Source organism: Phoenix dactylifera, chromosome 8, assembly GCF_051530095.1.
Source record: "Phoenix dactylifera cultivar Ajwa chromosome 8, Ajwa_hap1_PhDact_Kaust_v1.1, whole genome shotgun sequence".
Lineage (NCBI taxonomy): Eukaryota > Viridiplantae > Streptophyta > Magnoliopsida > Arecales > Arecaceae > Phoenix > Phoenix dactylifera.
In genome coordinates, this window is record NC_143197.1 from 27,870,719 (window position 1) to 27,883,284 (window position 12,566).

The 12,566-nt window shown below is 38.6% G+C and overlaps 2 protein-coding genes across 9 annotated transcripts; both read right to left on the bottom strand.

Moving 5' to 3' along the window:
- Window positions 1-50: 50 nt before the first annotated feature.
- Window positions 51-5,083, bottom strand: LOC103716700 (Tetratricopeptide repeat (TPR)-like superfamily protein). 3 transcript variants are annotated; one of them, XM_026808303.4, is made up of 3 exons: window positions 4,628-4,985; window positions 1,768-2,046; window positions 810-1,623 (listed from the first exon to the last, which is right to left on the bottom strand). In XM_026808303.4, exons 1-3 carry the CDS (start codon window positions 4,841-4,843, stop codon window positions 952-954), a joined length of 1,167 nt encoding a protein of 388 aa, XP_026664104.2. In that variant the 5' UTR covers window positions 4,844-4,985; the 3' UTR covers window positions 810-951. The 3 variants fall into 3 exon arrangements, with proteins under 3 accessions (XP_038980810.1, XP_026664104.2, XP_088559498.1); XM_088703372.2 differs by adding an exon at window positions 3,528-3,641 and having other exon boundaries at window positions 810-2,046; window positions 4,628-4,755; XM_039124882.3 differs by having other exon boundaries at window positions 51-2,046; window positions 4,628-5,083.
- Window positions 5,084-6,307: 1,224 nt separating this feature from the next.
- LOC103716699 (RING/U-box superfamily protein) lies at window positions 6,308-12,324 on the bottom strand. 6 transcript variants are annotated; one of them, XM_008804802.5, is made up of 4 exons: window positions 12,278-12,324; window positions 11,934-11,980; window positions 8,216-8,278; window positions 6,404-8,109 (listed from the first exon to the last, which is right to left on the bottom strand). In XM_008804802.5, the coding sequence occupies exon 4, from the start codon at window positions 8,102-8,104 to the stop codon at window positions 6,494-6,496; it is 1,611 nt and encodes a 536-aa protein (XP_008803024.3). In that variant the 5' UTR covers window positions 8,105-8,109; window positions 8,216-8,278; window positions 11,934-11,980; window positions 12,278-12,324; the 3' UTR covers window positions 6,404-6,493. The 6 variants fall into 6 exon arrangements, with proteins under 6 accessions (XP_008803022.3, XP_008803024.3, XP_088559495.2 ...); XM_088703369.2 differs by lacking the exon at window positions 12,278-12,324 and adding an exon at window positions 12,100-12,237 and having other exon boundaries at window positions 8,216-8,273; XM_088703368.2 differs by lacking the exon at window positions 12,278-12,324 and adding an exon at window positions 12,100-12,237.
- Between the last annotated feature and the right edge of the window lie 242 nt (window positions 12,325-12,566).

Genomic DNA, 12,566 nt, shown 5'->3' on the forward strand with positions numbered 1-12,566 from the left:
AGATGGGAGATCATAAATCCATGCAGCTGAGTACTAAAAATCTAGAGCCCTCAACAATAACTTGGTCCAGTCATTCAATAATAGCTATTTTCAAGAGCTCCCCACCAGTGGCTGTGGAATCATTTACAATCAGTGCTCAGGCATCCTAATAATATAGCTTTTAAACCTTCATAGGGGGGTGGGGTGTGCAGCTTCATGTCTTGTTGCATGGCAAATGGTTCAGTCCTTGAAACGGTGCTTCTTGAGTGGCAAATCATGGCAAGCAGGAATTCTTTTATGGTACAATAACTTCTACAGCTTAACAAGGAGATTCTGCCCTTCTAGACTCACCAACATTAGTGTCTGGGAGACAGATGGAACAAAGTATATGCTTGTGTCCCGTTGTTGTATCTAATACTGGCCCATAATTGCATATGCACATGACCACCAGGTTTATTCAACAGGTTTTCCAATTCTGTATACATTCAATCATTGTTCTTTTAGAACTTGATTTGCCTTCAAGCCGCAATAGTTTTACTCATAAATTAGATCAAATTTCCAGTTAGTGTACAAGACCAATCAATGCTGCTGAAACCTTCAAGAGAACCATCCTGACTTCAGTATATCACTGTTTCTACGAGAGCCCCCTTAAACTCGGTAACTTTAAAACTGCATCATCGAGACAATTTCCTTCTCTCTAGAAAACATTTCTTTGTGAATCCTCGCTGATATCCATCTTCCATTAACTCGCTAACACTTGTCCTGAAATTGAGAACTCAAGCAGCAATCTGCTTTTTGTTGTGCTGCCTTGACCGTGCACCTTTCATCACTCAAAAGTTTTATTGTTATGCAGTCCATAGGACCCATAAAAAAGAGAGGACATACTCCTGTTGAGAAAATTCTCAGCTGTGATGCTAATGGCACATAAATAAGCAAGTGCAATTAAAAATTGAAAGTTTTAGCAACCAAAGATCATGATTCCCCTGTTTCCACTTGCTTGATATGCCTTCTTGTCTGCCTTTTTCGTCTGAAATCTTCAGGACCAACAAGCTTTGAAGTGCTTGAGTTCATCTCCGCATATAAATTCAGTGCACATTCAAATTTCCCAGCCTTCTTTAGATTATTAATGAGTGCACGGTAGACATATATTGAAGGATGGAGTGATTTTTTCATCTCATGGAATATGTTGAGTGCATCTTCAGCATGCCCTGTCCGTCCAAACCCATCGATTAGTGCAGTGTAAGTTTGCAGATCCAGCTGAATTCCATTCTCGACCATTTCCCTTGCAAAAGTTCTGCACAAATCTAATCTACCAAGTCTCCGTAGACAGTTGACTAATGTGTTGTATGTAACAATATCGGGAGTATGACCGCAATCTTTCATTGATGTAAACACAGATAGCATTTGATCCACTTGACCTGCCTTACCTAATATCCCTAAAACTGTGTTGAATGTAACTTTATCCATCTTACAGTTCAGATTTTTCAGATCTTCAAATATCATCATGCTTTTATTAATCTGCCCAGACCTAGCAGTAACGAAAATCATCCTATTTATGACAGTTGGATCTCTGTGAATAGTAATTTCTGATACTTCTCTGACAAACTTGAGTACCAGACCTGAGTCAGCCACCTTCTGGAAAGCCTTTGCAACATTGACATATGAAGTTAAATCAGGAGGCAGACTAGAAAGTAGCAAATTCTTGAAGATCTCAGAAAAAATATTAAAATTGTTTGCATCGCCTGCTGCACTCAGGAGAATGTTATAAATATTGAGGCCCAGATGTACCTGTCTACCATGCAAAAGCCTCAACAAACAAACAGCATCTGATAGTTTGCCTGATCTACAGAGCCTCTCAATGTAAATACTACATATTTCCTTAGTAGAGAGAGTCTCATCCTTCTCGGTGGAAAGAAAAAGTTCAAAAGCCCTGGTCACCTCTTCTTCACCGACAGAAACCCCCGTCATAATTGACCGCGAATTCCTATGTGGAGGACAAAACTTGTACTCGATGGTAGCAGAAGGTAAGAAATCATTACCCACAAATGGGATGCACACGATATATCTCTGTAGTAACAAAACTAAATGTCAGTAATAAGCATGTAATAAGACTCCACTAAAGAACTTAGTCACAAAAAGTAGGAAACAAAAGCAACAAAACAAACAGAGAATCAGCTAATTGATGAGACAATATGATTCAAAGATTCTAAAATGTACTCCCGCCTGTTGAGAATTCTGTTCAACTGAAACACTAACGTATAGATGTTGAAATCAGATTGGGTAAGACAAGTCGGAAAAGGTTGTCAGTGACTTAGAGTGAGGAGAAAAGAAGAAAAGAAGGAAAAGAAAAATATTCTGCCGACCGAGCAACTTTCCATTTCACCGACTCAGCTAACTAAATGGCTGAATCAGTCCTTTTGAACATAGTGGAAAAAGTGAGCTCCATGATACCATATGAAAGGTTCCAGAATCATGTCCCGGGTTATACTAGAGAATAAAAGGGATGGCAATCACCTCCCAGATGCTAAATTCACAGAAGAGTGCTGCAAAGAAATATATGTTTAAAAATACATATGCTCCCTAGTCCCTACTCACTTGATACCAAATATATAGCATTATACGGACATTTTAAAATCTTTAAATCCTATCATGAATAATTTTATCATCACCTTTCTTAACTTGACTCAAAACCTCTGAACCAATGAAAAAGGAGAAAACTATACACATTATGGAGACAATTTCGCAACCATGTTGCATTACTTTTATAAGTGCTGACAACAGGACCACAGGTGGTTCCAACAAGGCCCAATTCTTGGTGATGTTTAGAAGGCAACCTATCTGCAATGAAGAAAACACCTAAAGAATTATAAAAGGCACAGAAGACATCACTTGGAATAGTAAACGAGTATACATTGATATTTCTTGGATTAGCAAAGAAAAATAAAATGTTCAATAGTCTACATCCAAAGGCCATATTACATGGATAATCGTTCTCCAACCCAACATTCATTTGTTCTTTAGGGCAATTACAGCCCAAAAAGCTAAAGTCCAATCCTTACATAAAGGAGGCAGGGTGCCCTCAGATCCTTGCCATCATAAGACATAAAACAGCATGTCATCCCTATGACTTCCAGCTACTTGATGCACTTTGTCTAAATCTATTAATTCCAGGCACGGAAAGTAAGGGTTCCTTCTGCTATCAAAAGCATGAAATTAACAATTACTAAGATAAAAATGCGACAATAAGCACTAACGGCAGCATTCCACTTCTCCCACATAACTTTGTTATAACTCTATTTATAGTTTAGAAAAACTTATCAAATTGATGAATACAGAAATAAGATACCCTGAGTTAAGCATTAAAGTAACCCTTTTACCATTTGGCATTGGTTGATGAATCATGCTTCACCATATATGGGTATTATAAGCTACATTATCTAGAAAATCTTTTATTATAGCACTCATCCATGGCCCCACCTCTTCTCTAATGTTTCAACAAAACGATGCCCCCTATCATTATTTTATCATCAAAGCAACTCATGCGTTACCTTGTAATGTGACAATTCCATGCAGCCACCTTAGTCCTCTCATACCCATCATGCTCATCTTATGTCTTTTTGTAGCTCCACATCATGAACCATGAAAAGATGTTATGTCTAAATCTGAAAGGCAATATGATGATCACATAATACCACTATGAGTTCCTCCAACATTCTAATAAGAAAAGATCTTGCTTCCTTAAATATTTCCTCAGCTATTCAAAATAGTGATCAACCAGACACTAATCTTATTGATATACATTAAATCACATACAAATAACATACACTATGCACCTCAATCTAAGTATCAACAGTAAGTTGTACATAGCTACGGGCTTAGGGTCAAACCTTATGTATACCCATTATTCTTAGAGAATCTGATAAAATAGCTTTAACCAAACCCAACATTTATAAATCTGCATGTAATCAATATTCAATATCTATATGCTTGAATGCACATAACGAATAATCAACAGGGCCAAGATAAAATTGATGTTGGCAAAATGCATCCAAGAGCCAGGTCTTGACTTGGAATAACATATTATCATGTCCAGGTAACAATGGTGAGCCCTCTTTAATACCATATAGAAGAAAGTAACTTCATTCAACAAAATTTAATTACATTTACAAGAGGATGCCTCCTATATGCAAGTTATTAAGACATGACTAAAATTTATCATGATACTTCATATGAATTGAAATCAAAGCAACCTAAATAATTCCATATACTTTCTCTGTCTTAAACAATGACCGCAGTGATTCTTGAAGAAGACCTGCTCATAAAATCACGTTATATGATACAAATAAACAGGTGACAATTAATATCCAAAATGACAACTTTGAAGTCAAAATTTAGTTTCAACTATCTGAAATATCTACGTTCCTGTCAATTCTCTAAGCTCAAACACCTGAGCAACGTCCCCCCCCCCCCAACCCTTCTTTTTTTTTTTTCCTTCTGGTGAATAGAAACATATCCCATACAACGATCCAAAACAACCCAGAGCATGTTACTTATTCTTGAATCATTCTTTATCTAATATGAATCATTGCATATTACAAACAAGTAAATGATCATTAGGAAATGAGAGAGCTAGGAGATAGAGACTCACCCGAGAAGGAGCAATCAAGAACCGGTAATTCATCAATCTCGAAGAGGCTAAGCTGGAAAACCGATTGAGATGATACCCAAGACAGCTCCTTTCTCTGGAACTTCCCATCAAGAAAAGATCTTTTTTAAAGACCCTAATGCAGGCATCTCTTCCGATGGCCGAGCCAAGATATTGGGACCGACTCCATCGGGATAAGAGCGTCGCCGGCAATCTCATCTCTCCTCCCTGAGATTGGTATAACTCTCGCACCCCAGGGCACCAGGCGCGCTAAGACTTCCACCGGCTCAGGGGAAACGCCGCGCGAGCATCTCCTCCATTGCGGGATATCCCGGCCACGTGACGGTACTCCAGATATCCCAGACTAGCATCGCCATTGGCGCAGGAGGATGCCGAGAAAAACCCTAAACTCGGTGATTGAGCTAAACCCAGAGCCTCAATGGACTAGGGATCCAAAGCAGAGGCCAGCCTACCACCATCATGGTACAACAAAACATAATCTGACACGTGGACACTGTGAGGCGAACGAGTAAATGGTTGGCTGTGATCCTCAATTGCCTTTTTCCTTTTGTTTTCCTTCTTCTCGTCCATGTAATTTGATAAATAAACATGATTTTCTCTCTCTTTCAAAGTACAATTGAAGTATTTTTTAAAAAAACATATTATTTATATGATCTTGCATCGTGTGCAGTTTTTCTCTTTAAACTAAACTTTACCGTAGATATTTTAACTCTTACTTAACTAAACAAAAATATTTTAGTAACTCAAAAATATCACTCAAAATCACTCTATGACTCAGATGGTATGTTGAATTCTGGTAACTCTCTAAATACTTGCATTATAATTTCGTACTGTATCGTACTGACACTGTGTTAGTGTGGCATTGGTACAGAATTCGATACCGAGACGATAAATTTTGATGGTAAGCCTAGAAAACAGTTGAGTGACTTTTTTTTTCGCATGATTTTTCTGCCATAGAATTGCTCTTTTAAGAATCAATTACCATTAACCAATGTGGAACTGTAAGCTGTTGGTTTCCACCATGCTGCCAAGTGCTACATAGTGTCATTTAGATTGATGCTGTTAAACCTTAACAAGGATGAGACTCATGCATTGATAAACTGGTAGCACCCATAGCAACAACATGAACCTGTAGCACCCATAGCAACAACATGAACCTCAAAGCAGAGGTCACCATGTACCACACTTCCCACATGTTAGTATAGATACACAGGAGGTAGGCAGCTGGGTAAGGGAACCAGGAGATGAAGCCTTTTCCCTTATCTTTTTGATGGATGGTCTGCAGGCTGCCGGTGGGCAACAGATGGAAGCCAGCCCTCCCACAATCGAGGACAGGAATGTGATTGCAGAAGATGCAATAACACTCATCAATTCAAATAGGTAAATAAATAATCAAACATAAGCGACTTCTTTGTCAGAAATGCCTGATCAAAAAATTGCACCAATTCCATCTTTTATCGAGATCACAAACTCTTTATGATTAAGCCAAATGCTACTTCAAGGTTTAAATCCAGCAGATTAGCTCTGCTGATATGTCACACGAGACCACCAAAAGAGTACCCTCCAAGTGCTCTTCCATGTTCTTCAGACTTCCCCTCTAGTTTCAGGTTTCACATTATATGATGTGAACTCGAAAAACAAGCATCCAAGTACCAGACAATATGCAACTAAATCAAACAAGATAGCCAGGTGGCAGGCACCAACACTCGGTGAAAAGCAGCGTTAGAAAATGACAAGCATGGAAAGCACACCCCAATATGAAACTTTACAGAAGTGTTAGCACAAAGAACTGTCGCAAACAAGTAACCAGTACAATCAAATAATACATAAATTGAACGGTGATTACACTTAAAAAATAGACCACCATCTCCTGTTTCTATCAGCTGAAGCTTGGTTGCTCAGAGACCTGTGAAGCTGCTGGGAATCCGGTTCCCGAGTATTGCAGTGGATCCTTCCTTCACTCCTAGGGTTTTGGAACCATAGAACGAGAACCATACCAACAATACTAACAATTGGTGCAGCAGCAAGAAACAGCCATCCACCTCTGCTACCCCCTCTGCTTGATCTATCGGCTACCTGCTCAGTACCATCTGAACTACCCTGCTGCACTCTTCCATGACTGGGTTCATGACCTTCATCAGTTTCCATCTCACTTAATATTTCATATGAACTTTCCTCAGCCGGGTCCGGCTGCTGGATATCATGCATTTCATTTCTGCTCATCATGTTCCTCTTTCCCTCATATTCTGGGTCATCTGTTGGAAGTTCATACCGGCAAACTGGGCATGAATTCCTTGCAGCTAACCATGGCAAGATGCAGGATGGATGGTACAGGTGCTTACAAGGAAGCTGCTTTGCTTCAGTATTGATGGGTAATGGATCCTTACAGACTGCACAGATCAAGCTATCGTTCCTCTCATGGTCCTTGGAAATGATCACAGAAGGGAGACTCGCCACAAAAGATGCTGCTGCTGGTGGTGCTCCTCTTCTTGAGCCATCATTTTCTGCAAGCTGCTCAAGGAGTTCCTCAAAACCTCTTGCATCAAGATAGTCACCTGGATTCCCAACATAGGGAGGTCTTAAGTCTGACTCTAAGTCAGCAAAGATATCAACATATTGTACTTGTTGGCTTGCCCCCATCCTCCAGTGAACCCAGGCACCATCTTGAGCTCCTCTCTCACCAATACCACTTGGACTACTACTAGCATCCTGGAACTGCTGATGCTGGTCCACAAAAGCATTATTTTCATCAAAATCAGCCTCTTCCCACTCTCCATCTTCTTCATCTTGGTCATCTGAGTTCCATTGGTCCAGACCTGCATGCATTGGGTCGATATCTGTATCTGTAAAGACATAGCTCTCACCGTCAAGTTGAACGAACATTTCTCTATCGAGTAAACTATTTCTATCCAAGGAAGCATCCGAGTCTCCTCCATAGCCTCCAAAACTTATGTTTGAGTCACTCTCACCAAACATGGAGTCCATGTGATCAAGACCATCGCTATCATTATCAGATAAAGTCCTATGCCATCTTCGAGACCTGCTTCGAGTTGCATAATATCTTGCACGCTGCCGGACAGTAACTGAGGAATCACCTTCGAAAAGAGACTCATGATTCTGGCTGGCCAAATTGATAAGATGAGAGAACTGCTGTGAGAATGAGTCCTCCATCAATTCTGAGCTACCAAACCTGGATCTTCCTCTCTGTCGCCTCCTCCGGTGTATATCGCTTAAAGTGACATTCCCCTCATTATCTTCAAGAACCATAATTTTACACTCTCTGCATATGGATATTGCTTCAAAGCCCTCATTCACCTCAGCCTCCAGAGAGAAAGCTCTTCTGCATACCAAGCAGTGTGTCTCCTGTTGGCTGGAACGATGGGATGAATTGCTGCTTAGTTGTGCATGCTCCAGTGACAGCGGGGACTCATGAGATACGAGCTGAGATTCAGCATCCATTTGGACTGCACCAAAAAAGGAAAGATTTAGAAGTGAGTTGATTTGTCAAGAAACAAGCTAATGTGAGGAAAAGAAAAGGAAGAAAAAGAAACACTGAAGGAAGGAGAATACCCTCTAGTGGCTACTGATACAAGTACTCAAGGACTGATCAAAGCAGTTCTGGCAGTAACTAGCCTGCCAAGTCGAAGGTTAGTCAAAAGAAGATATTTGGTGAAGTTTTACATAGTTGTCCTTGGCACAACAAAGATATAAAAAAAAGGTAATATTCTATTGATATAAATCATCAAACATAGAGCTTATAGTCCTGAAGAACCAGTTTCAGGCATGTGAGATTAGTAAAACTCTTAATCCATTCAAGTATTAGCCATAAACTAAAAACACCATTCAGAAATGGTTAGTGAAACATGATGAGCAACAGAAAACCACAAAAACTCCTTTAAATAATATGCCCTTAAGAAATTGACTCTAGGAGTTTGTATCTGTTCAAGCAAAAGTCAAAGCCATATGCAATGGTACAAATGGGATGGCTTGAAATCAACCAAACTTATGATAATGCCTACAGCCCAACTTGGATATGAATACCCATCATAACCTATTTAAGTTGAACAAAACCAACAAAAGTACCATAACATGGACCAACTGACTAAGGGAGATAGAAGCATCAGTGATATCATAGTTTATTAGCAGCCAGAACCACTAGTAACCATTTCCCATTTTGGTTGTGGTGATGGGCAATCGATTAAGATGAAAAATTAAATATATACACAAGCTAGCACATACTTATCCACATGGCAGTGTGCTTGTGCATGCATCACTCCACAAGCAAGCTCCCAAAAAAAAAAAAGCATTAATGCAGTTTTACTTATATCAGGCACATCAAAAATCTTATCATCTCCCTTAAACATCACAAGAAGAACTGAAGATAGGACATGCAACTTTAATATATCACATCAAGAGTCAATACTCAAGAACTGTATGTCTCAATTGTTAATAAAGACATACAATGTTGCTGAACTAGCAGTCGACTTTTACATCTTTAAACAAAGAATTAGGTGGCTACTATCCAAAACAAACTAATTCTAGGAGCTCACTCAAAAAAGCTAGCTAAAAGGTATCATTTAGATTCCTCAGCCCTGTACAAGAACTCAAGATCTCCCCTCACGCAACCAATGTAAGACCAAACACACGCCCGCACAGGTCGTCATATATCCCTCTTGTTTAAGCCCCTAGTATCCTTGCCAACCTAACAGTCCTGATCTAATACAATCCTATTACAAACACCATGGTCAGTCTGTGGTCAGCCCTAAATGAGCCCTTGTCCGAGTATCCAAGCTCTCCCTAGAGCACCACCAATGTAGGTCTAACACATGCCTACAAGAGTCCTTGCCCATATGGATCAACTTGTCTTTTATTTCAGGTTATGGATCTCCTTGTCTTTATTCATATAACATCAAATCAAAGAAATCTGCGCCTAGGGAAAAGTTATTTGCTGTGAAAGCAAACAACCGAGCCTACCTCTTTTGTCCCCTCACCCAAAGCAAGCCCAGCCTGTCTCATTGCAGCTCCTCTAAGCTGGCCGCATCAAAAGCTATGCCAGATGCATATGATAAATCCTTCGATTTGTCCATCAGATAGAGATAACAAGAAAAAAGAATAAAGAATTTAAAAGAGTCATATTTCTCTGCAACATGATCATAAGGAATTCAAGCACATTTGGCTCAAAATGATGAAACCAAATCCATGCCTTTCCACCTTGTGTTTTCCTTTAATAATATATGTAACAGGAAGTCTAAGCACTCATAAACATCAAAAACCATCAAAACAAAGAAATCCAAAATCAAGTAAAATGATGACATCTTGCAAGAGTGGGGTTTATATATATCACTATATGTTCCTATCAAAAGCAATATTCTCCATCATAGAAAGATTTTTTGAATCCATTACAGCTCTCCAAGTTAGTTTCCTCAAAAAAGATTTCAACAGCCAACATCAGCCTCATCAGGTGATATAGAGAGATAATGCTTCTAAGAATAACTAATGGTTTTTTATGTTCTTAAACTAAGGTAATAAATAGTAATGTCCCTCGATTAATGATACAGTGATTATGTCCTTAAATACATGGAGAGCTGATGTCCACAAACTCATGAGGCATACTGTTACATCCTTAATTTAGGATACAATTCTGGCAATGTCCCTAAAACAATGACATAAACTGGTACTTTCTTAAACCAAGGATGGATTAACCTACAAGACAGATCTAGTCTATGCAGGGTAAAATATATGAGACAAGTAAAAGATGAGAAACTTTCATGATTGACTCTCAACTAATACTTTGGCAAGAGAAGATTCTGGCACTAATCCTAAATGACCAGCTGAAACAGGATGAAAGTCCTTCCTACTGGTTATGCAATTTACACTCATGAAATTTGAAAGGAACCTGCCAAGATATTTCCTAGACATGGAATAAGTCAAGACAAAAAGTGAAGGTAAGACCATAAGATTCACAGAAAAATCTCATTAATCTCTGAGGTACAAATTACAAGCCCAGAGGCCAACCTGAAGCATAAACTCAACTTCTTTAGCTTAGAACATGAACTGATGATTTGCTTGAATAAAATATCATGGATCAATACATCCTCAAACAAAAGTTTGAGCTAACTAGCAACATAATTAATTACATGATTCTCTAACTATCAGGATTCAAGAATCTACCAAGAAAAAGTCCCATTATGCAGAAATTGGCAGTTAATGTTCTCCCTAAACAAATGTTGTCACCCATTACATCTATAAGCAGAAATTGGCAGCTAATGTCCTTGACTAACAACATTAAGTAACGGAATGATTCATTTATCAGAAAGTCAAGAATTCACAAGAACAAGGTTCCCATCATGTAGGCTTGACAAGTATTTTTGCTCTTTTATTTTTTAATGCTAACAGCATCATCTAAAAGGACGATCCTTACTTTTAACATACAATTCTCAAATTCTAGAAGCTATATCTTAAAAATCTAAAATCTTCTTTTATTCTTTTTGTTAGCTTACCTATAATCCAATCCTTTAGCAAAATTACATTTAATTATATAATATCTAACTTGGTTATCTTGCAAGATGCTAATGGTGTCAGTAATATACATATACTTGCCAGATCCTTCTTGTTAGTAAAATATGCTTCATCTGTGAATTAATTATTGCATATTTTGGTAATTTTATAGTAAATGTTTTCTGAACAATATGTGATCCATCTCCTGTTCTCTGATCCACAATGTCCAACATTGACATCCATGTTAGTATCCTAGCAGCATAGTTTAATCTAATACTTGGAAGATGTTATACAACATAGAAATAAAACTCATATTTCTAGGAAGACAAAGTTACCCACTTTCAATTAACCAATAAAGTCAATGATTTTCTCTCCAACGCACAGCAAAAGTATGATCTCCAGTAAACCTCAACAGACATCTTCCTTTCATGGTCTACAGTCCCATACAAATTCCACTAACACTCAACTCTATACACACGGCATTGTTTATTTTTGCGCTCAAAATAGTGCTCTTTGCACAGAACCTGTACTCCTAGTACTCTAGATTTCTAACTCTAAGCAACTTATCAGACATATTCCAGAAAATATAAGATTAAAAGCCCAGAACCTCACAAGCATGTCTTCTGATAACATCCATCGGGGTGGGGGGAAATAAAATTGGTATAAAAACAACAACAACAGAAAAGCATATTAAAGAAAGGGGGAAATGAATTTTTCTTAAAAAACCAGCCATTCGAACATAATAATTTCACATAAAATAAAGATTCGAAGATTGTAAGATGTTTATTACCCCACTAAAATTTTGCTTCCATTGGATCAGCTCGGAGGACCAGGATCCTGAGAACGAATTAGGCAAAACGAAACCGTGGAGTCAGGAAAGGACGAATCGGATCGAGAACCAAGGACCTTACTTGAAAGCGTCGGAAAAATTGAAAATTCGGATGGGGAAGGGGCACCTAGGTTCGTCGTCAAGATCTAGGGTTTTAGTTTTCGAATCGTTGCAAGCGAGGGATCTAATCTAAGGGATCGGAGAGATTGGGATTCGATGCAGACGGGTAGAAAAATAGGTTTTTTTTCGTCGGAAAGACTTCTTTGTGGAAAGGAAACGGTAAAGACCGATGCTTAGTAGCTTACCATCCTTCTCACCAACCCCACTCAAACCGACCGGCACGTTGGGGCTGGAAACGGACCGGATTTATTCCGGATAACGTCTCTTTTTGGGGGATATCTTATACGTGTACCCCTCTCATAGGTTTGTGCATAATGTATTAAATATTTTATTTATTTATTTATTTGTTTATTATCCTAGAATGCCTGATGCTGATATTTGGTATGGTTGAGATTTGACGACATGAGTACATGTATAGATTGCCATACATGTTGAGAAGGTATTCTTGTCTTAATTATGGTTATATAATTAATT

Excerpts from the sequence above, each read along its gene's own strand:
- LOC103716700 (XM_039124882.3), bottom strand. The coding sequence starts at position 4,843 with ATGAGATTGCCGGCGACGCTCTTATCCCGATGGAGTCGGTCCCAATAT. Across the intron at positions 2,047-4,627 it reads TCTTGATTGCTCCTTCTCGG|AGATATATCGTGTGCATCCC; the intron begins GTGAGTCTCTAT and ends TTGTTACTACAG.
- LOC103716699 (XM_008804800.5), bottom strand. The coding sequence starts at position 8,104 with ATGGATGCTGAATCTCAGCTCGTATCTCATGAGTCCCCGCTGTCACTG.